The following is a 22,650-nucleotide window of genomic DNA, read 5'->3' as shown; positions in this document are numbered from 1 at the left end:
GCTGACGTGGCATCAAAGTAACCCTAGGAGACATGCCAGCTGAAAAAGCTTTTTGCTTGAATGGAGTACTGGGGAGGTGACTAGAAAACACTGCTGACTGACACTGCAAGGTGATACAGCTGTTTATTTTCGTACGGACTGCTGATACTAATGACAAATATTACACAGCACTGTGCGAATTGAAAATAGAGCAATGTTAACCCATCGTGTACAGCCCAAGGACGCGACGAGTTTTCCGCGGCCAAAAGCATCTGGATGTGTGTCTCTGTTACTTTTTTGCTTGCTTTGAGAACGAACCTCTTCTAGTTGTATCGCCATGGCTACAATAATGCAGAAGCAAGAAATATCAAAGATCCCCTTTGACGTCCTGCAAATTCGGCTCAGAAATGGTTTTCCCACCACACTTCAACGCAATTGCAGTGTACCACCAGCCCCAGCCCAATCAAATGACCTTATCGCCACCGGCGCAAGTAACATTACTTCTAGAACAAAGTCTGAGACTGCGCAAAGAGGAAGCGAATTTATTTTCGGGTATTGATACGACCTTAACGCGGCGCGATAAGCAAATCGCGCTGGCGAATGGCGCATGATTGCCGACGTCCCATGATCCCAGCCGACGGAGAGAGTGGTTATTTTTGAAGCACGTACTGAATTTGACACACCTACCCACAGCACAGGGAGGTCAGTTTCACAGCAGCAGAAGCAGCGTAATTTCCAGGGGACGGACTGACCTCGTACGTTAGCGGCCCACAGTTCAAATTCTGAAACGCCGCCGCTGGTTCAAGTTCAAAGCCGACGGGCGGTGGCTCGGTGGCCACACCATGTCCAGCTGTTCGGTGACGGGTCAACGCCGATTACGCCGACCGTCGCCGGGGTTACGTCCGAGACGATCTCTCCCGCGATCACGTCAGACGCCGGGCTGTGATAACCTCCGGCGTGACCCAACCGGCATCCCAACTGGGTTCCTGCAGCGGGAGAAGTAAGGCCGCTGCTTACAATCGCTGTATGATAATCGGACGCAAGTGTGAAAGAGCACAAAACAGCGGTCGTATGATGAGCTCAGGACTATTTAAGGGCGCACCGATGGTGATCACAGCTTTCGAATCGCGCACGGTGCGCAGCCCAATTCTACCGAGTGTAGTGTGATCGAGCAACAGTTTCCGCGAAAACGAAACGATCGTATCAATCGAAAGTGCACAGTGTCGACCCCAAGATTCTCCGTTTGCAAGAGTGTTCTGATCTGACGGCAACCATCATAAATTAGTTTAATACGAAGTCAGCGAGCAAGATGAGCAACAAACCAAAGGCGCAATCGGCCGGGGCTGAGCACACGCAGGTGCCGTTCAAGTTGTGGGGTGGCCGGTACTCGAAGACGACCGACCATGTGCTGGCGAAGGTGAACAACTCGCTGGCGGTGGACAAGCGCCTGTACTCGCAGGACATCGACGGGAGTATCGCGTACGCCAAGAGCCTGGCCGAGGCGGGCCTGCTGACGCAGAGCGAGTACAAGGTGATCGTGTACGGGCTCGAGACGTGCCGGAGCGAGTGGAGCAAGGGAACGATCAAGCTGCTGCCCCGGGACGAGGACGTGCACACGGTGAACGAGAGGCGCCTGTTCGAGATCATCGGGCCGCAGATCGCCGGCAAGCTGCACACCGGCCGGAGCCGCAACGAGCAGGTCGTGGTGGACATGAAGCTGTGGATGCGGGACGCGATCGCCGACCTGCAGCAGCTGCTGCTCGATCTGGTGCAGAGCATCAACGACGTGGCGGAGCGCTACATCGACGTGGTGATGCCGGGCTACACGCACATGCAGCGGGCCCAGCCGGTGCGCTTCAGCCACTGGCTGCTAAGCTATGGGTTCTATTTCCAGGAAGACCACAATCGCTTCACCGAATTCGGCAAGCGGATGAACGTGCTGCCGCTGGGGAGCGGGGCGCTGGCCGGCAACCCGTTCAACATCAACCGCCATCAGCTGGCGGCCGATCTCGGGTTCGACGGGGTGTCGCACAACAGCATGAACGTGGTCAGCGATCGCGACTTCGTGGTGGAGTTTAACTTCCTCTCCACGCTGGTGGCCGTGCACATGAGCCGGTTGTCCGAGGACTTGATCCTGTACGCCACGAAGGAGTACAATTTTGTCGAGCTGTCCGAGGAATACACCACCGGCAGCAGCCTGATGCCGCAGAAGCGCAACCCGGACAGTCTGGAGCTGATCCGCGGCATTACGGGGCCCGTGTTTGGCCAGCACTGTGCCATCCTGATGACGCTCAAGGGCCTACCGTCCACGTATAACAAGGATCTGCAGTGCGACAAGAGCGGAATGTTCGGGGTGTACGATCAGATGCAGCTCTGCCTGTCGCTGATGGCCGGCATCATCCGGACGATGCGCGTCGACGAGGACCGCTGCCTGAGTGCGCTGGGCTACGAAATGCTCGCCACCGATATGGTAAGTTGCGCGGGAGCGGACCGGTTGTCGGCCCATAGACCTGACCTCGAATCGGTTTCTTGTTCCGCAGGCCTACTACCTGGTGCGCCGTGGGATCCCGTTCCGGGAGGCTCACCACATCTCGGGCGAGGTGGTCGCCCACGCGGAGAAGGTCAAGATCCCGATCAACAAGCTGACGCTCGAGGACCTCCAGGAGATCAGCCCGTACTTTGACGAAACGATCAGCCGCATCTGGAACTACGAGAACAGCGTCGAGCAGTACACCGTCGTCGGTGGAACCTCGCGACTGTCGGTCCAGGAACAGATACGCGTTCTGCGAACGTTTGTCGACGCACGGTTCACCCACTAAAGGCGCTGTAGAAGGCGTGTGCGTACCACCCAACAAGACGAGACGTGTGTGTTTGCTAGTTTTAGAACAATTTATTACATACATTCGCGCCTGCCTTTCCGGTGTGTTACTGTTACAGAGTGTGTGTTTTGCGCTAGTGGACGTCACCGTGTGTCCCGGTGCGTCCGTGCCGTTCCTTAGAGTCTAACTAACTTTAGCGCTTAGAGCTTAGCCGTGGAACTGTAATATTATCGGTAGTGAAGCGAAACGTATCCGTAAGTACCGAGACAGACAGACAGAGAGAGAGAGAGGTGAGAAAAGGCTATAAAGTGATCACAAGGTTAGCGGCTACGAGCCGGCCGTCACCTGTCCCCGTCGGCTTTCGAGAATTGATAACACATACACACAACTACTCACACAAAATAGTAGTAATAATAATGATAATAATAATAATAACACATTCTAGTATTCTTGTCCGCATCCGAATGTCGGCCCCGGTGGGGGACGGTTCGTGAATTCGTTTCGTTGTTCGGGTCCCAGGGCCCGGTGTGGCTTCTAGAAAACTCCATCCCAGGCCCACTTCTTCGCTCTGCATTATCGTTGCTTCCCCACGGACGGGACGTCTTGTTCTAGATTCTCCCCCAGTGGCATGTAACGGCCGCATGTCCTCTTATCATCTGACGCAACCGCTCGCCCCCGGACGGTTCTCGGGAGCCGCTACAAATGTGTTGCGCGGCGATCGTCCAAATTCATCGGTAGTGTTTTCTGGATGACCTGCAAAGAGAGACCGGACAATCGAACAAACCGGATTAGCGGATGTGAGGCCAAAGCGTAGCATGCATGCGATTGTTATGATTGTCTACGGGGCACGGTTAGATGGATCCGATTAAATGAACCGCCCGGTACCGGTTAGCGCTGCCATCGCGGCGCGTATAGTAATTGGTAATCTGGCGCATCATCTTGGACCGGGACCTTTCATTGACGCCGGCAGTTTCGGTTGACCGATCGACCGGCCGGACCACAAAAAAGGTGGTCCTGCTCGACTGACGCACCGATTTGCGCAAATGCGCTCTCGATCCGACCAGCTACGACCGGTTCTGGCGCCTAATCTGCGTCAGACAATCGTTTCTAATCGCTCGAAGATCGCTACTGCGCAATGGCCCGGAGCGACGGTTTGATTAACGAGTGAAAGTCACACTGATAACAAGGAGCGGTCCGCCGGGAAGACGCTTCATATGCCGAAAGCACTATTGTGGCGCAATGAAATCGGGGAGCGAGACGGATTTTTTACGACAAACAGGACACGTTAAGTAACAAATTATACTCGCGCGGAAAGTTAACAGGTTAACCACAGCCAGGTTGACTAAATGAAGACTAAACGCCTCCTGCATGCAGGCCCAATCGGCGTTACGGCTGCGAGAGCCAAGCAAGCTGCGAACTGTAGGTTAGAGTTTAGATAAGAAGCAAACATACTGAACGGTGAATCAAAGCAGCCCGACGCACCGCTTGCTAGATTCAAACGCAGTACGAAGAGCCCCACCCTGTGACAGCTTATCACGTGTTCCGTCCCATTACGGTAATTCGGAACAACTAAATCAATAGTGAGTGTGGGGATCGCCTTTGATGTTGCGCAATATGGCGAAACTAGGGACGGCGGACACAGCTGATGGCTCGGCACCACTTTATGCTTGATTTAAATCGCCGCAACTGTCACCCGGAAGGTCAAGTGCAAACGAATCCTCGGATGGGCGTGAAGTAATCCCTCGTAGGGAGCGATGGACCGCGATGGATAACACGGTAATATGGAGTCACTTCCATTCGCTTCCGAGAGGTCAGAGACGCATATCGTGTGGAGGTACTCCGCAGAGATTTGGCCCCTTGCAGTGACGCAATCCGGTCCGGTGGATTGATTCATTCGATTAAGTTAATTACAATTCGGCGGGAGCCAGTACAGGTGAGTGCAGGCAGGTGGCACTGAACCACAAAGCGGAAGCCACAAAAGCTCGGCCCAATATTAGGTCAATCCGACGAGGAGGGCTTCCTTGTCGACCGAGGGCGCATGTCACCACACGTCGTCTGTTCTGATTCGCTCAGTCTCGAGCGAACCGTGGAGCTGTGGATAGAATATAGATAAAGTGCTGCGCTTGTGAGTGGCGGGCCATTTTCCGACCCGGTGCCGAACATGGATTGCAGGGCGAAGTCCGACTTTTGTGAAGAAACCAGCTTCAGCGAGCCAGGGTTCGAGACGATCAGTCTGCAGAACATGGACTTTCTGCAGATCAACGGACATTTTACGGCCCACCCGCCGTCGACCTGCTCGACGAGAAGTTGTTCCTTGGCAGCAACTCCGGTTCCACCGGATGAGGTTCACTCGGATGGCGAGGTCGCCCCGGAGAGCCCGATGCTGCCACCCCGTCGATGCTCCCTACCGGCGGCGCACCAGTTCGATAGCGGTGGCCGTGCAACGCCCGTCTTCACTTGGAACCCGATGCCGACGTGTAGGAACGTGGTTTATGCCGAGCAAAACCAACAGATTGTGTTTTCGCAGGTGCATCCTCCGGGGAGTGTCCCCGTTGTTGTGGTGACCGGCGTGTTGACGTTTTGTCTTTTTTTTTTCGTGTCCCACGATTGCTAGCTCGAGCAAGAGGTGGAAACGGAGACGAGCGTTTCAGACCTGTCCGGCTCGGCCTCGGACGGCGAGGAACCGGAGCACTCCGACGAAGGAATGCCGCCCGAGGGCATCTATCCCAACTGTGACGTGAGCGTGTGGTTGCGGTCCTGCGAACAGGAGATTATCGACCCGATCGAGGGCACCGTCAAGGGCAGCGTGCCGGAGTGGCTGAACGGAAGTCTGCTTCGAAACGGTCCGGGCAGTCTGAAGGTGGGCGACATGATGTTCAATCACCTGTTCGACAGTTCGGCCTTGCTGCACCGGTGAGTTCGCTGTTAATCGGGTGTTGCTGATTGACCACTTCCTGACCGGCATTGTTCCTCACGCAGGTTCAACATCACGAACGGGAAGATCACGTACCAGTGTCGGTTTCTCAAGTCGGATGCCTACAAGAAGAACAACGCCGCCCGGCGAATCGTGGTGAGCGAGTTCGGTACCAGCGCCGTTCCGGACCCGTGCCACACCATATTTCACAAGTAAGTGTCCCGCCAGTGGCTCGGTTCCTCAAAGTGACCATTGCTTTCGATTGCAGGATTGCGGCGATCTTCAACAAGCCGGGCGAGAACAACTCCGACAACGCAATGATCTCCATCTACCCGTTTGGCGATGAGTTCTTTGCGTTCACCGAGAGTCCCATCATTCACCGGATCGATCCGGAAACGCTCGACACCGAGGCGAAACTGAACGTGTCCGATTACGTGGGCATCGTGAACCACACGTCGCATCCGCACGTTATGTCCGACGGGACGGTCTACAATCTGGGGTGCTCGGTGACCCGGACCGGACCGGCCTACACCATCATCTGCTTTCCGCACGGGGAGCGGATGTTTGAGAATGCGCGGATTGTCGCCTCGGTCCCGGCCCGCTGGCGGTTCCATCCGGGGTACATGCACACGTTCGGCATCACGGAGCACTACTTCGTGATCGTCGAGCAGCCGCTGAGCGTGTCGGTTCCGTCGATGGTGGTCAGCCAGCTGCGGAACAAACCGATGGCGGCCTCTCTGAAGTGGTTCGCCAACCAGCAGACCCACATTTATCTGCTCGATCGTGACACGGGCGAACTGCGGCACACGTTCCACAGCGAGCCGTTCTTCTATCTTCACATCATCAACCAGTACGAGCAGGATGACCATCTGGTGCTGGACGTATGCTGCTACAAGGACCCGGCCATGCTGAACTGTATGTACGTCGATACGATGCGCAACATGCAGAGCAATCCGGACTATGCGCGCATGTTCCGTGGGCGGCCACTGCGCTTCGTGTTGCCACTGCACTGCAGCGCCGGGAAGCTGAAGAAGCGTGACCTCACCAAGACGGCCAGCGTGGATGACGCTTCGTGGGCCGATATGTGGCAGACCTTGGGGCACACCGCAGACGCCGGGTGTCGCGAGTCCCGCCCGACCCAGGAACTGGTGCTGCAGAACCTGGTGCGACTTGCCGGTGCCAAGGCGACGGCCTACATCATGCCGAACCGTACGATCTTCTGCAAACCCGAGCTGCTGTGCGATCTGGGCTGCGAGACGCCACGCATCCACTACGAGCGGCACCTGGGCCGGCCGTATCGATACTTTTACGCCATCAGCTCCGACGTGGACGCCAGCAACCCGGGCACGCTCATCAAGGTGGACGTGGTGGACAAGAGCCGGCTGACGTGGTGCGAACCGAACGTGTACCCGAGCGAACCGATCTTTGTGCCGGCCGCCGACCCACAGACCGAGGACGATGGCGTGGTGCTGGCGGCCATGGTTTGGGGTCGCGAGGCCGAGAATCGAGTCGGGCTGCTGGTGTTAGACGCCAAGACGTTCACGGAGCTGGGTCGCAGTGAGTTTACGACACCGGGTCCGGTGCCCAAGTGTCTGCACGGTTGGTTTCAACCCGCGGCCAACTGAGGCCACCGCCGCCAACAGGGCCGTCGCGGGCCTAAGGAACTCTCGGGGCCAAAAAAACACCGGCTCCGGGCGTGCTTAGGCGCATGTCAATGCACCGCCGGGAGGTTATACGTATGCTGATAGCCGATAGAGAAGCCGGTTCTAGAAATGCACCACCCGCGGTGGCCCGATCCGTTCGGTGACCGCAAAAGTTGCGTTGCGTGTAGATAACGATCCCGCGGGGATGCGGATCACGAGATCACTTGGAAAACGCGTGCTCAGCGATGCGTTCCGTTCCGCACAATTGACCTTCTCTGCCGAGCCGCGATAGGGGTGAACCGGACGAGGCCACCGTAATCGCCCGGACCGAAGTGTCGATCGGACAGCCGGCGGCGGCCGGGCAGCTGTGTAATAACATTGTAACATTGTGCCGCGATAGGTCCGGAACGGATGGCTCCTGCGGCGTAGCCAGTGCACTTTGCACTGGAGGCTTTCCGAGAACACTGGGTCAGCCGCCGTTTGCCAACGACGCCAGCAGGCCAGATAAGCGGGCCCGGACTCAATCGAATCCGTGTGCCCCACTTGAAAGTGAACACGGCTATCTGGGCGCCCATCGGGCGGACAATCTTGATCGGGAGATGCCAAAGGGAAACCAAACAACCGGACCCCTGGCTGGCGTCAGATGGCACAGCCGATTAGGCAATGTCCCCACGTTAGCACGGTTGCAAAATGAATCGAGGTTAGAAGTACTACCCCCCGCAGGTTACTTGGCACGTTTTATGTGGGGTTTAGTCAATGCTGCTGTAATGATGGATTACTTGGGCCCACCGATCGTAGCACCCATTGGAGAGTCGCTCAGCTTGAAGAAGATAGAAATAAGAGTGGTCTTTTGGAGTTAATTTGTTTGGCCCGTTTCATTTTTCTGATGATGGTCGGAATTCACCTTCGTTTAGCAATTGAGGACAATTACCAGGCACAACTCACCGATGGGATGCCGTTATATGAAGAAGAGATTTTAAACTATTGCTTCACCCCTTGTTCAAGGATCTCATGAGAGAATTTGTATTTGTGAATTTGTATTTTGTATTAAAATCGATTTCAATGGTGCTCAAACCTTGAACATGTTGGAAAAGTGTTTCAGCAAAGATGCTTTAAAGAAAACAGTAGGCCAACATCATCATCCAACATCAACAACATCGAAAACCGAAGAAACCGTTGGTAAAGTAAAGGAAATGTTGGCGAACAAACGCAAGTTACCCATTTGAAAGATAGCAGAGGCCTTGAATATTGCTACTGGATTCGCTAGTGGCATTTTGGTGGACTAATTGGGTACTTCGTCGTATTGCAGTAATGTTGGTGCCAAAAAACTTGAACCAAACATGACATCGACAAAGAAGGCTGAATGGAATGCGACTACTTTGATGGAGACACTATCGACTTTTAACCATAAGCAGATATCGAACATTTTAAAAATGAATTCCGGGATTTTTTTGTACAAAGTAATACTAAACGATAATTATTTTCGCATGATCAGTCCAAAACAAGCGTATTACTTGATGCCTTGTTGCTGATTCGACTAGTGAAGACCAATTTCCATGGTTTGTGGTACCGAAGGTTGTTGTCTTTAATTGTTTTTTAACGAACATAGCCGGACACGTTCTATCCATCAGACTTTGGACTACTATTGGAAAAGAAATGACCACCCTTAGCTCTACCCGCCGCGAGCTTCGGTTATCAGGTTTTTAGCATCGTGTTGTGTTATGATGGCGTAGAGTAGATGGGAGAACATAATATGACAAAATTCACCTATTGGGGCAGAGTGTATAGGGCTCCCAGATGTTATTGCACCAACGCACAAACACACACACACACCCACACACAGACAGACAACAAAGAAGCAGGCCACAGGCAAAACATAAAGAAGCGGCGCACAGCAGCAGCATCCACAGCCATGGTGGTTGGGAGGAAGTGGGATTAGCGAAGGCGGAGCCGAAGCCCGGCGCGGTGTGATGGCGTTGGGCGTTGGGCTCCGCGCGTACCCTACGGCCCCACGGCCCTAGCGCGGCAGGCAAAAGCGGTCAGCGCTCATGCGAGGGGCGGAAGCGAGAGCGGGCGGGCGGGCTAGGAGCAGATGCACCGCTCCAGTGCACGTCGGCGGTGCCGCTTGGGCGGGTGCAGCGTGCGCCGGGACGAGTGGCGCCGTACGACCTTGGCCACCTTCGTTGGGTGCTGCTGGACCGGCTGGCGCCGCTTGCGCCGCGGTGGCGGTACGAGAAACGATTGCAATACGTACGTCGTTGTGCTCGACAGCGCGGTTCCGGCCTGGCCGGGCTGCACAGCTGCCGGTTGTCCGATGCCGGCCACCACCGTCTTTACGGGACGCAATCCGATGCAGGGACTGTGCCCGTTGGCAGCGCCGTGTCCTGCAAGATGTGAAGCTGTTAGCTGCGGGACGCTGCGGTTCCACGGGTGCCGCCAACTTACCGTTTCTGGAGCTGGAACTGCGGATCGAACCATTCGATCGCTCACTGCGATGCGATCGATGCGACGAAGATCCGGACACGCGCTCCGTCGATCGCGCCACCGGCTGGTCCTTCGAAACGTACCGGGTGCGGCGCGGTCTACGCGGTGGCTCCACGACCCCACCGTTCGGGAGGTCCTCCGAGGAGCTGGCGTTTGACTGTAGCTTCTCCTTGCTGCACATACGCACCAACCGTCGGCTCGATTCGCCGCTGGACGTGGACATCTGGGGGCGACTGCGTCGGCTAGAGCCGGATCGCGACGACAAGCCATCGGCCGTTGAACCCGACTGTACCGAGGATGTGCCACGCATCGAGTGACTTCTCGTGAAGCCGGTGCCCTCTGCCCGGTGGCCAATACTTTCGTTCGACGATGCGGATGACACTGTGAAACGGAAACAGGTGGTGATTTAGAACCCGCCGGGTCACTTGTGACCAGTACTGGTACCCACCTTTACCACACTGGCGATAGTGGTGGCGCTTGAGGCTATCGTCCAGGTTCTTGGACACTTGCACGCCCCGCGACTTCATGATCTTGTTCGTGGTGGAGCACTCGCGGATCGTGCCGAGGGCGCAGCCTCCGTTCGATAGCCGCCGATGGTGTTCGCCGCCATCGTTCAGCTCGCTCAGGATGCTCTCGACACTCTCACCGTTGGACATGTTGTTGACAACCTGCAAATGGCGGTTAATGGACGGTGAGTCAAGGAACACAAGGAACGCGCAGTGTTGGTGTGTGTCTTACATTCAAAATTTCATCTGCAGCCCGGGTGAGCTCCTCGAGGATGCGCTCGTCGCGCTCGAGATCCTTCTTGCGATCGTACGGGGCCACCACATCCTTGCTGCTGGTGGTGGTCGATGGCGGCGGTGCGTAGTCGGACCCGCTGGCCGCCGTTCGTTGGGCTGCTTTCGGTTTGGGCGCAAAATGGGCCAGATTTTCGTAGTGCGGTCCTTCGGCGGCGGACGAGAGCGTGGACGTGGTCACGCTGCTGCTGCTGCTATTCACACTTACGCTCGAGTTGTGTCCACCGATGCTGGTGCTGGTGCTGGTCGGTGGTGGCGGCGGCAGACCCTTACTGGCGGTCAGCTTGACATCGTCCACCACCTCGGGCTGTCCGTGGCGCAGTAGATCCGGTTTATCGTTCGTTAGCTGCCAGCTGGTGGCCGTTGCGGTGCCGCCAGTCTGTACACCGGACCGCCGCATAAAGGACGAGGTTAGGGTGGCTGAGCGTTGGAACGCTGAGCCGGTGGCGATCGATGGGGTCGTTTGGGGTTTACCGGTTCGGACCGATCCGGACGACTGCTGCTTGTTCGGGTTTACGCCGAAGAATGACAGTTCATGATCGCGCAGTTGCCGCGCCCCGGACGATAGCCGGAGCGAGGCCCGTTCCTCGCTGGCGGCGCCGGCCGACGGACGAGATCCGCCCGCCGTAGCCGCCGCCGCCGTCGTTGTCGTCTTGGTCGGAATGTGTCTTCGAAAGTTCGTTGACGGAGCCGTCGACTCGTCGTTCGATTGGGACTTCGTGGGTCGGTCTGGAGGAGAGAATTGAAGGAAGAAGAAGCCATTAGGATCTCCGAGTGTCAAACGTGTAGGGCACCGTACCTGGACTAGAGGTACGGGGCGAGGGCTGTTTCTTGGCGGGAATCGGACTTTTCAGCTCGATCGACATCACGTTTGACGGCTTGACTGCCTGGCGACTGATCCGGGCCGCCGAGGGCTTCACGATCTCGAATTCTGCGAATGGAACACAAAGCAAACGAGTTAGAGGATCTGGTCTGGGTCGATTCTCTTGGCTCCAGTTCTGTTAGTTCACTCGGTGCAGATGGGTGCATGGTGGGGCGGGGAATGCGGCAAGCTGCGCTACGGTGCATTGGTACAGTCAGTCGGAACAGTGCGGACTCACCTGCGGACGAGTTCACCGACGCATCTCGAGCCGTGCCGTAGTTCTTCTGAATGTTGCGCTTCGCCTTGATCCGGCTCCAGCTGCCCGACACCTCGGTGGTCAGCTTTTCCTCGACCCCGGCAGCAGCCGTTGCCAGCGAACCATCGGCCAAGCTGCCCAGGTACCGGTTGACTTCCTCGTCCGCCTTGGCACTATCGCTGTCGCTATCATACTGCTCGGCCGCATCGTACAGTCGTCTCAACTGTGACAGCTGCTGACTCAGCACACTCGAGCCGAGCTTCTTCAGCCGTGGCGCAGCGATCGGTTTGCTGGCCGCCTGAGCGATGTCGTCGGCCGTGCTCGATCGTCGCACGGCCATGTTTTTGCTCACGTACGCCTCCAGGTCCGACAGGCGCGACTCGTTGGTCAGCGAGCGCCGGGTGCTGATCATGCTCGTCGGCATTCCGGCGTATCGGGACGAGTGGCCACCGGTGTCCAACCGGTCCAGTGGGTCCCCGTCGAGGGAGGACGCATACTTGCCCACCTTCAGCTTTGGGTACTCGACGTAGATGCTGCTGGCGCTGCTCGACTTGGCGATCGACTGGCTGCCGGCCCCGATCAGCTGGAACGCCGAATGGCGCCGCGGTTTCGCGATGTCCGCCGACAGGCTCAGTTGCTGGTGGTACAGTGGCATCCCGGGACCGCTCCCGTCCTCCAGTGAGTCACGCCGGACGGCCTGTAGGCTTTTCAGCGCTTCATCGAACTGCGTTGCCGATCGCATCGTGCGCATGATCAGCGAAGTGGACTTCAGGGCGTCCGCTGGCCCGGTAGCCTTCGTCGTCGTCGTCGCAGCCGTTGCCGCTGCCGCAACCGATGTCATATCGATCAGGATCTTCGTGGTCGACTTCGCGGCCGCCGGGTCATGGGAGACTTGGAACTTGTCCGCTGGAGTCGCAATGTTGAGTGGTGTGCAAGGCAATGATGGCATTGGGTGCGATGGCGTGGCGCAAGCCGTGTTAGGTGAATGTACAGGTGTTGGGAAAGGGGGCGTTACACGGAAGGGGGTTTCCACCGGAGAGCGAGAAAGGGAAGAAAGAGAGAAAAACGGGAGATAGTTCTAAGTTTATCGGGTTCGGCCCCCCAAGAGAACACGTTCGTTTGAACAGACGGTTCGAAGATGGAGGTTATGTTGCTTGAAGCCTATATGTGTGCGTGTATCTGTGAGCACAGGTGTTAATGGTAAGCCAAGAAAGCCACACGCGCCTTACCTGCAACGGTGGTGTTCCAGGAGCTGGCCGCAGTCGGCGAGGCAGTCGGTTGCTGCGTGAGGTTGATCTTCGTCGAGTAGCTCCCGGCCAGAGGCGACACGCTCTTCGGTTCACCCCCAAGATCGACGCTCAGCCTCAGGTTGGTCGGCTCGACCGCCAGTGTCCCACTGACCGGCCGCAGCTTCACGCCCCACAGACTCTCGCTGCTCTCCAGGTGCTCGCCCAGCACGTACGGCTTCGGTTTGACCGGTTTGTTCTTCAGGATGCCCCGGAGCGATATCTCGTCCGCCGAGTGGCCATCGCTGTCGTCCGAAACCGACGGTCCCGGTGCGGCGGTGGACGGCGCACTCGGTGGAACAAACTTTCGCGGAGTCGGTTCCGGCGCCGCCCGACTTACGCCGATCGTCGTCGTGACCACCACCGGCAGTTCCGCTTCGTGTTCCAGGGGACCGGCACTGCTTTCACCCGCCCCATTGCCATCCGCCAGACATCCGCCGGAGTCGATCAGCATGTAGCCGCCAGCAGGCGACGAACCAGATGGGCGCCGGCGGCGTCGGAAGTTGTTGGTCGGCGGTGGCTTCTCGTCCGTCTCGACGATGTTCACGCGGCCCGAGTCGGCCGTGAAGTGGACCTCGGTTTTGCAGAACTCAACCCGTTTCTTGTTGCGGCTCATCTCGTCGATGAACGTGTGGCTGAATCCGTTCACGTTGACCGACGACTTGCGCTCGAACATGCTCCGCAGACTGTCCCGAACGTAGCTCGTCTCGTCGACGGCGATCGAGTGGCGCTTTGGTTCGTCGTCCTGTTCCGCATCGGCCGTTCCGCCGGCTTCGGCCTTGATTTTGATCACCATGGCCGGGTTCGGCTTCGCGGTGGCCGTTGGCCGCTGTTCACCCAGCGTCACGATGGTGGCCCGCTGGTAGGCGCTCTCCGTGGGCCCTCCGCCACTGGACCAGCTCGAGCTCAGCTCGGACGAGCGGCCGATTCCGCTGTCGGTCGACGAGTCCATCTTTGCCATCCCAAAGCTGCCACCGAGCGGCTGCTGAGTCATGCGCTCGAAGCCGTACGATTTGCGGCGTGAATGCCAATCGTCCGGTGCCAGGACGGCCGCGTCCGGTGGCTTCTTGGTGGTGGCCGACTGCAGACTGTTGCTCTGGTAGTTCGAATCGGACGAGCTGCTCGTTTCTAGCTGCCCGAACCGGGTCTCCACCTCGGTGATCGTGACGCCCGTAGCGGAATCATCACCGGAATCGCTTGGCCGTCGGTTCGTCGGCTCCTCGCCCGGGCTCATGTCGTCCCGGTACAGACACTCGTTGCTGAGTCGCCGCAAACGCCCCCGGATCTCGCGCAAGGACTCCGCCGTCAGGAAGGACGTCTTCGGCGGTGACTTCGGCGGCGGTGACACTTCCGGCTTGGCGCTGCTCGAGCCCGTTGGCTCCGTTACGCTCTTGAGAATGTTGTCGAGGGCCACAAAGTCGATGTGATTGTTTCTCATGGCCGTGTTGAGGCGCCGCCCGTTTTCCAACTCCTGGCAGATGCGGGACACACTGACGGAGTTCTCGGGCAGATCGATCGGCCGGCTGCTGGTCCTAGAAAGGGGGGAAGGGCGATCAGAGTAAGTGTGACAGCAACTTTAACTAGACGCAGTCGCAGTCGTTATTTATGACCGACCACACTCATTGAGCTGTGCCCATCCACAGCACACCGTGCCGTGCCGTGCCGTGGTGTCTGTAGCGAAAATGCTAAACCACTCGACAAGTCTGGCCCCTGAGGGTAGGGGGCTGGGCAGAGATTTCAACATGGCGCACGAACTTCCTACGCAGTTCGATTCGGTTAACGATGTGTGAATGTTTGCGAGCCCGGACCACGCACACAGCGGGCCCCGATTGGATCATGCATCGCGGCTGCACCCCCAGGGCCGCGTCGCGCTCAGTTCCGTTCTGACTGATTTGAATTTCAAGTGGATTATTCATCATCGCCCCGTCGCCGTCGTCGTCATCATGCGATGTTGCATTTTGTTGTTGCTGGCAACGCACGGGTTGTCGTAGGCAAAACAATCGAATCGCAGCAACACATCGCTGCACCGGGCAGCTTTCTTCTACTTCAAAGTATACTTGGACCGAACGAAACACGAAAAAAGAAATTAAGCTCCGACTCCGGTCGGAGCGAATGCCACCACGAAATGGGAGTAAATCACGTGGCACGCGCGCGTCGACGGGTGCGAAATTCACCGAGGAACGAAAGTGCTGCGCAGGCCACTGCCTACCACTTACCTCGGGGTGGTTTTCCTTGGAAACTGTAATGATCGCCGTATTTTGCTCACTCGCTTCCACTGCGTGGGCTCGACGTCGTCATCGAAGTTGGCTTCGTCGCGCTCGGTCGAAAGGTCCTCGATCGAAATGCTCTTACCGCGGGCCAGCGGAATGTTGCCGCCGCTTGAACTGCGGGTCAGCCGGAAATCCCGGAACACGCGTGCAACGAAACGAAATGGGTTGGAAACGGATTAGCTGTGTCAGGCCGGATGTCAGCGTCGGATCATAACACGCGCATCATGGTGCGCGCATTTTGATCGAACCACCACACGATCGTAAGCCTCCCAGAATGGGCTGCCTCCGGGTTGTGGGCGGCCAGTGCACCAGGGAGCGCGCAAGACCCCTACGCAAGACCCGTGCAATATTTTGCCACACCCGACGGCAATCCACAGCGCGCGATAATTCAAGATTTTGCTGCTCATTGTCTTATAACACGCCACGCACCTGGTCCTCGGGCGTCTTGCACCGATTGCAAGACTCGCAGAAAGCCACCGAAGGCTACACTTGATCTAATTAGGCAACTGCGGCTAATGAGACGAACCACCAAGCACTGTTCCACACCGAAAACCCGTTCGATCTCCGATCGAACGCACACCGGTTGTTGTTGATCGACCGATCGTTGCGCGAAGAATGAAGCAGTCGCTAGCATCAGACGGGCGGACCCCAGGAGTATGCCTCACTCGTGTGTGCGTGTTCGGGGCGATGTCACACTCGGTGCCGAAATCCCACGTACCAGAAACCGGCAACGGAGCGTCACTCTCTCACAAGCTGCGGCGCGGTGAATCATGGCGTGGTGAGCCGTTTTCTTGGCTCTACCCCCTGGTGGCCGCTGCTTAGGCCAAACAAAGGAGGAAACATGCCCAAACAACCGATTGGACGCACCGGGGCTTATGATACCTCCAGACAATTGCCAGCGCGGCCGGATGTCATTATTTCTTTCGCAAGTACCGCCGAGGGGGACAACATGATTGGGAACGTCGAATGGCGGGTGCTAAAGTATTGACTGCCGCGGCACGCCGAGTGCGCGGCGCAAACAATTCTAGCACAATTGGGCACGCCATACTGTCTGCGGCGGGCGACGCGCCGATCGCGTCGCCCTCACTCTTGTAGGTGGTCTCATAAACTTGACTTGACGCCCAAATTGGGAAATCGAGAAACCGGCGACGAGAAGGCCGAAACTGAAGCTCTAGAATATCGGTGGCAAATCAGTGACAGTGAGGTCCCCAAGAACGGGCGCGTGCCTCTGGTTGTGGTATAACATTGATTGCATTTTGATGAACTCTGCGATGGATGCGATGCTCCCGAAACACCCGACCATCGCGCTGTCGGTTCCCGTCGCGTAATGAACCGGGGTTCGTCGCTTCGGAGCGAAGTCTTTCGTTTTTCGGTCTCTTTTCGCTACTTTGCCGGGCGTTTGTGAAGCAATTACTGCACCAAATGAACTCACAGGACCGGGTGTGTGTGTGTGTGTGTGTGTCGGGTACACCGTCCACGGCGATTGGCGATGAAAACTTGTTGTGGGCCCCCGTTGGCGGTTGTACGAAGAAATTCCGTAGGTGTACCCGATGACATAACGAACTGTATCAACGCGCGCGCCCCCCGCTTCAGCACGGCCGGTGATGGCATTTTTACCAAAAAGGGGCGACGCATATCCTATCGCCTACATTCTTTCGACATCGCCCCCCCCCCCCCGGGCTGCCGACGACAGGGAGGGTCCCCGGAGGTACGTTCTTTTCGTTTGCAGAAGAATTGCTGTCGATTTCTGCCGGAGAGCGGGAGCCGGTTAATCTGATTTATGGAGCGAACCGACGGGGACGAGATTCCTTCCCGCAAACGTAGGCCCGACCGCGGCGAGTGTATGAGGTAAGAGATATTTCCAATGTTCCTACAGCTGATGGTACTAACCGAGGCTAACCGATGGTCTTTGTCTTTCGAGTGGTCACTTGGCCCACTTGACCGAAGGCAACGGCCTCCGGCGTAATCAGCATTCCCGGGGACCAGTTTCAGGGATAATATCTGCCACCTACCTTCGAGCTCCGGAGGATGCTAATTCTTGTGTCGAGATCGAGACTTGTCTAACTTCTAACCACTTACCGTTCTGATTCGACTGCAACGGTTTGCGCTGGAGCGTAAGATCGATCGTTGGCTTCCGATCCGCCGGCCTGGCTGAACCTGCCATACCGCAGCGGGCTACCGGTGATGAGGCTGCTGGAGGCTGCTGCTGTGGTCGGGCTCGAGAACAGTGACTCGTGGTTGGCGGAGGTGGAGATGCCAGCATACCGTGCCGAGAACGACTTGGCCGGGCTGGCGAGTGACAGCGTTGATGGAGAGTTCTGGGTGACAGCAGCGGACGGCATGTCGTCGGGCGCCGGTGGACCCGATCGGGTAAAGCTCGAGCTCTGTTGGCGATACGTGCAAATTCATTACGACCTGCTTCACAAACCCACAAAAGCTTTCGCTCGCCGCTTGAGACGTGGACAACATCGCCTCCAGATACATCACGACGACGGTGATGACGATGATGCTGCGAAAAGCTTCTACCTGGCCGCAAACCGAACAGTAATTGCACTGTGGGGAAATTATTTGCGCTCGACTCGGGCCAGGCCACCTACACGCCACGCGTGCCAGGCCTCGGCCGAAGGTTCGGCCGATGTTTGGCCTACAGATGGCACATGCGGAGCGCCCGGTCTAAATTTGGCAGCCAGTCTGCCCATCTAGGGGCCAAATGTCAATGCCATGCCGCGTGAGTTGGTATTTTATTTTGTTTCGATTTGGGCGCGTTTCGGTGTGGGCATTGAGGGTAATAAATAAATAAGGCAGGCAAAAACGAAGACGCAGAAAGACAGTGACACTGCTTCATCTAAACAACCCGTGAGACCCGAAAGTGCGGTGCGACGGTGCACTAGTACAACGCCGCGAACTCTGGCAAGCTGGCTTCGCAAATCTTCCGGGCCACTTGACGAAGGAATGCACAACAACGCCTCACAACGACAACGAGCGCCGATATTGTCGGGCATCTTGATTAGTGAAAATATTTACTCGATCTCTAGTCCTTGGGGTGATGCGAAACTCGCAGTCTCTCGCATGACCGGCTGCACAATGGGCCAACGATCAACTTCTCCAACGTCCGCTTCTCTTACCAGCAGTCTACTGGAACCGGCCACCGGTCGGTGGAACGGGGAACCGTGCGACAAACGGGGCTGGTGGTGGTGGCTGGGGAAACCATTAGCCGTGAGTGAGGCGACCAGTGCACTGGATGCGCCGCCAAGGTGCGCTACAGGAACGGTGGGGCCGGCGCCAGTGCTGCTCGAGATTTCCTGGTGCTGGTGGAGCGTCGACGTTGACCAGCGGGACGAGGTGGTTTGCACGGTTTGCGCCCGGACCACTTGTAGCGAGCCGGTGGACGTGCGGGCCTGAAGGATCTCCATCTGCTTCCGCTGCGTGTGCTGCGTGCCGTCCGGTGTCGACAGGTTTTGGGCGACCATCTGTGCGGGCGAGCGAACGAGCGAGAGAGAGAGAGATGGAGAGCGGGTGAGACACATGCACATTGGAGTAAAGTAAACCGGCAAATCGATCGATCAACCGAAACCCCGACGGGACGGGTGGAAACCCGCATCTTAAACGCTTGCTCCAAGGTCACCCGGTCATCGTGGCCACCCGAGGTCTGCACGCGTCCGCGCCCGCGCCCCGGACAAGTTTCGAGCGGATCTGTCATCGCCCTCGGAAGGGGGAACCACGGCAGAGTGGCGACCCGACTCGTTTTTTCTCCGGCGCAGCGCAGTAAACCGACACCCGGGAATTGGACCGGACGATTACATTATGCTTCACGCAGACCGCCGCGCACCCGACGAGCGGAGTGACACATTCCCGGCGACGTCGTCTTGTGTGTTGCAATTGAACTTTGTCGATCGATTTGGCCCGCGTTTTAGCGTTGCCAACGCGACGGAGCGTTGATTGACGGAGTTCCTGGTTTGCTTTGATTGAATTTCGCCCCAAAGACAGTCCCAAAAGACACAGAGAGTGGTTCTATCGACAATCAAGACGCACGAGGCAAGCTAACCGTCGCTAATCCGTCCACGGAGGGCGTCGATAGTTAGCGTAGCTAATTGGCGAGTTGGCGAGAGAATGAAACGAAAGCTGTCAGCCAAGCGAAATGGGGCCGACGATTCACTTCTCTGTGCGAATTACGCACAGAACCAATCGATGTCGCCACGCCATTACCGGTGGACACTGGCGCCTTCCGAGGCCCGCGGTCGCCGCCAGGCTTTCCACGGGCCTTTCAAGGGCGTGCCGGGCAAAGAAAAGTGACCATCGGCCAAAGTGTCACCCTAGCCTACGCTAATCTGTGCGACCCGCTAATCTGCTGGGTAAGGGTGGATTGGCGTGACGAATTTATCGCTCGCCAATCTCCCGGCCTAGTACGCGCGAATCGCATCGATCCTGGTGATTTACCGTAATTGGTAGCTGCACACGTTGGTTTTAATTAATTGCCCACCCATCGGCCGGGCGTGCGTGCGTGCGGTCAGTGCAGACCCTTGTTAAGAGCCACGACACCTCTCTCGGTGACGATCAATTACATATTCATTACCAGACACTCGCGCGGGGGGGAAGAATGAGGATCGAACCAATCGGAGGCACGGTGGCAGCAGGTGGCAGACTATTAATAGCCGTGGCCCGTGGCCCGTCCTTCAACCGCAAAACGGTCTTGAAGTATGGACACACAACAATGTCCGCCATGTGGGAAATATTACTAAGCCGTTGGTTCTATTCCTTTTTGAAAGAAATCCTCACCAGGTTTAATAGCCTTTCAATGCAGCCACGTAGTAACATCCTCATGTTGTTGGTATGTTTAAAAGTATGTACATATGATACAACAAACAACAGACCCTTCGAAGGGCTTCGAAGTGTTGTAAGTTGTAACAGAAATTCTTCCAATTACATATGCAGTCTACAGCACTTTTTGCGCAAAGTGTAGTACGAAAGAGGTGTCTGATGATTACTTCCTCATGTGCAGCAGTTTACATCACCGCCCAGCAAAAACCGGCGGTAGGATGGCGCACGGCACACGGTGCAAAAATTACATCCATCCGTGTGCTTACATGAGTGCAAATGTGGTTCGCAAAAGTGAACATAACCACTCATTATGCGCCCATTCACGCCATCCGCGCTTCCGGAGTGCGCCGTTACGATCGGTGGGGCGTTTTTGTCAAATTCTCAGTACTTATTAAAAACTGGCGTCGGGCTGCAATTGAATGAAAACATATTAAATAATGTATGCACATTTGAAACCACCTCATAAGCTGTGTTTACTCTCTTCGCATTGAGGTTCTCAGCGATCCGTGGGCCGATCGGTGACATCGTAAAACAGCCCTTTCTTCGCGGAGTGTGCATTGTGATTGTACTTTATTGCATCTCGATGACCTGCACAGCGCGACGGTCTGACCTCGATGGTTCGTTTGCCGTTTAGTCTGCGCGGGGGACTGTTGCAGATCCGATGCGCACTGATCCATAAATTCCCGACCGACCGAGCCGACCGAGACATCCCGTCCGCGGTCGTTTCCGGGCGCCTACCGCGAGGTACTTGACGTTCAATCGCTGCAGTTCGAGGCCGTACCCGTCGTCGTCGTCGTCGGCGGCTGATGAGAGGGCAAACCGGGTTGCCGGCCGGCTGGTTGGCCGGTTCATCAGCCGGTCAGGGCTTCTGGTCGAGATCATTGTTATTATTAAGTGCCGACCTCGCGGCCAACCGGGGGCTTCACTGCTGCTGCTATTGTGTCGCCTCCCAAAAAGGGGCATCTTACAATCAATAATTTTGCCACTCCGCCACTTCGCTGTTCGTCTTCGTGCCGCGCCGTGCCGTGCCACGGCCAGACATTCGACTCCGATGGTCCATTGTTTCGTGCAAAAAGGGCAAGTTCATTACAAATTCTCTCACCACGAACGAAAGCTTGGGCCACGGAAGACGCGCGCCGGCTCGATTGTTGCCGCCCTGACGACGTCGGCGACGACAACTTCCCATGGGGGAACCGGACCGGGTTCACTTTGGTTTAGTGGCCCGTGTCAGAGTGAGGTGCGCGCACCTCGCTTTAAGGACGTTGTAGAGCGCGAAAAACATGCGATTACTGCAGACACTGAACACAACTTCTTGCTTCCCACTGCCCCGGCCCCATTGGCGAGACTTTCTCTTTCGGCCACCAAACTGCGGCCGCCGAGTTTGAGCTGTACTTTAAGGCAAAATTGGCGTAAATGACCTCTTCGCTTCGCATCGGCATGTCGTTTCTGCACCTTCGCTTGCCAGCAGGCTTCCTGTTAATATCGCTGTCCACTTAAATGTGCAATAATATAAGATTTTAAAAAGCTTCTTAAAAGTATGTTTACGTAAGGAATATGCTGAAAGTTCAGCTACGTAGCACGCAGTGTCTTGCATTTTGATTATGATTATGTTGTATCCCCTTAGCAGACTTCTCTAGAGGTCCTCAAATTTGTGGCATCTGGGTCGTGGACACAGCGTCTGAGTTCTTTGGCCGGCAATTCATTATCCGGACAAGAACGGGGAGGAAGCGACAAACCAAACATAGGTGTCGCATTGGCATGTGGAAGTGATGTTTTGCGACAGAGAGGACGACCCCTTTTTGGCCGCGGGGCTCGCGTTTTCCCTGCACCCCCCATTCCTTTGGGAAAACCCCGTTAATTGTGGCGAGAAAAGAAGAGCCACCAGAAGAGACATTCCGTGGAACGCCGTCCGTCCGCCGTTCCTTACCTTGCCGTAGCTGTTGAGCGGTCCGTTCACCCAGCGGTCCGCCTCGAGGCGTCCCGTCAGCAGCGCGCCCGTATTTGGATCGACATGTTGCCACTCGCGCACCTCACGCTGGAACGGTCCGCGCGGGTTACCGACCGTCGTCGTGCCGCCACCACTTGTCAGGGCGGCCACCTCCATATCGGGCGATTGTTGTCAGATTTTCCCAACGAATTCTCGGACCGCGCGGCTAATATGCTCTCGGCGACGGGACGGGACGCGGGGTTTTGTGTTCCAATTTACGGTACGTCCAGTCCAATGATGTTTCTGTCCGGTTTCCACAATGACCGCCAGGGCAGCTCGCTGTAAAAGGTGGTCGGGAGAGGTCGAAAATGGCGATTAAGTACATTTTTCAGGCGAGAAAGAAGATTTATTTGAAATGTCCTCCCTGTGGACAGGCGCGGCGCGCAAAACGAAGATGAAATGGGGTCAAACATGTTCCCCGCGCGATTCGCTACTAGCGACTCCTAACAACCAATGATCCAGGTCCAAACGAGAAGCCAACGAACTCGATCGATACGGTTCGAGCGTTCGAAATGGTTCGTCTGCAACCGGCCGT

At 56.6% G+C, this 22,650-nt stretch overlaps 3 protein-coding genes across 3 annotated transcripts; 2 read left to right on the top strand and 1 right to left on the bottom strand.

Moving 5' to 3' along the window:
• Positions 1-1,220: 1,220 nt before the first annotated feature.
• On the top strand, positions 1,221-2,881 carry LOC128274483 (argininosuccinate lyase). The gene is made up of 2 exons (XM_053012700.1): positions 1,221-2,449; positions 2,520-2,881. The coding sequence occupies exons 1-2, from the start codon at positions 1,289-1,291 to the stop codon at positions 2,796-2,798; spliced, it is 1,440 nt and encodes a 479-aa protein (XP_052868660.1). The 5' UTR covers positions 1,221-1,288; the 3' UTR covers positions 2,799-2,881.
• A 15-nt stretch (positions 2,882-2,896) lies between these two features.
• Positions 2,897-22,232, bottom strand: LOC128271123 (uncharacterized). Its single transcript, XM_053008561.1, has 13 exons — positions 22,056-22,232; positions 18,436-18,780; positions 17,390-17,694; positions 15,257-15,424; positions 12,984-14,572; positions 11,737-12,660; positions 11,436-11,567; positions 10,945-11,365; positions 10,578-10,866; positions 10,288-10,507; positions 9,801-10,220; positions 9,610-9,739; positions 2,897-3,551 (listed from the first exon to the last, which is right to left on the bottom strand). The coding sequence occupies exons 1-13, from the start codon at positions 22,230-22,232 to the stop codon at positions 3,527-3,529; spliced, it is 5,145 nt and encodes a 1,714-aa protein (XP_052864521.1). The 3' UTR covers positions 2,897-3,526.
• On the top strand, positions 4,960-7,660 carry LOC128274482 (carotenoid isomerooxygenase). The gene is made up of 4 exons (XM_053012699.1): positions 4,960-5,325; positions 5,413-5,711; positions 5,778-5,924; positions 5,981-7,660. The coding sequence occupies exons 1-4, from the start codon at positions 4,960-4,962 to the stop codon at positions 7,335-7,337; spliced, it is 2,169 nt and encodes a 722-aa protein (XP_052868659.1). The 3' UTR covers positions 7,338-7,660.
• Positions 22,233-22,650: the final 418 nt, after the last annotated feature.

The sequence above is a fragment of the Anopheles cruzii genome, chromosome 3 (genome assembly GCF_943734635.1).
Source record: "Anopheles cruzii chromosome 3, idAnoCruzAS_RS32_06, whole genome shotgun sequence".
Taxonomy (NCBI): domain Eukaryota; kingdom Metazoa; phylum Arthropoda; class Insecta; order Diptera; family Culicidae; genus Anopheles; species Anopheles cruzii.
Note: the sequence above shows the minus strand (reverse complement) of the source record. Positions and strands in the feature narration are given on the sequence as shown.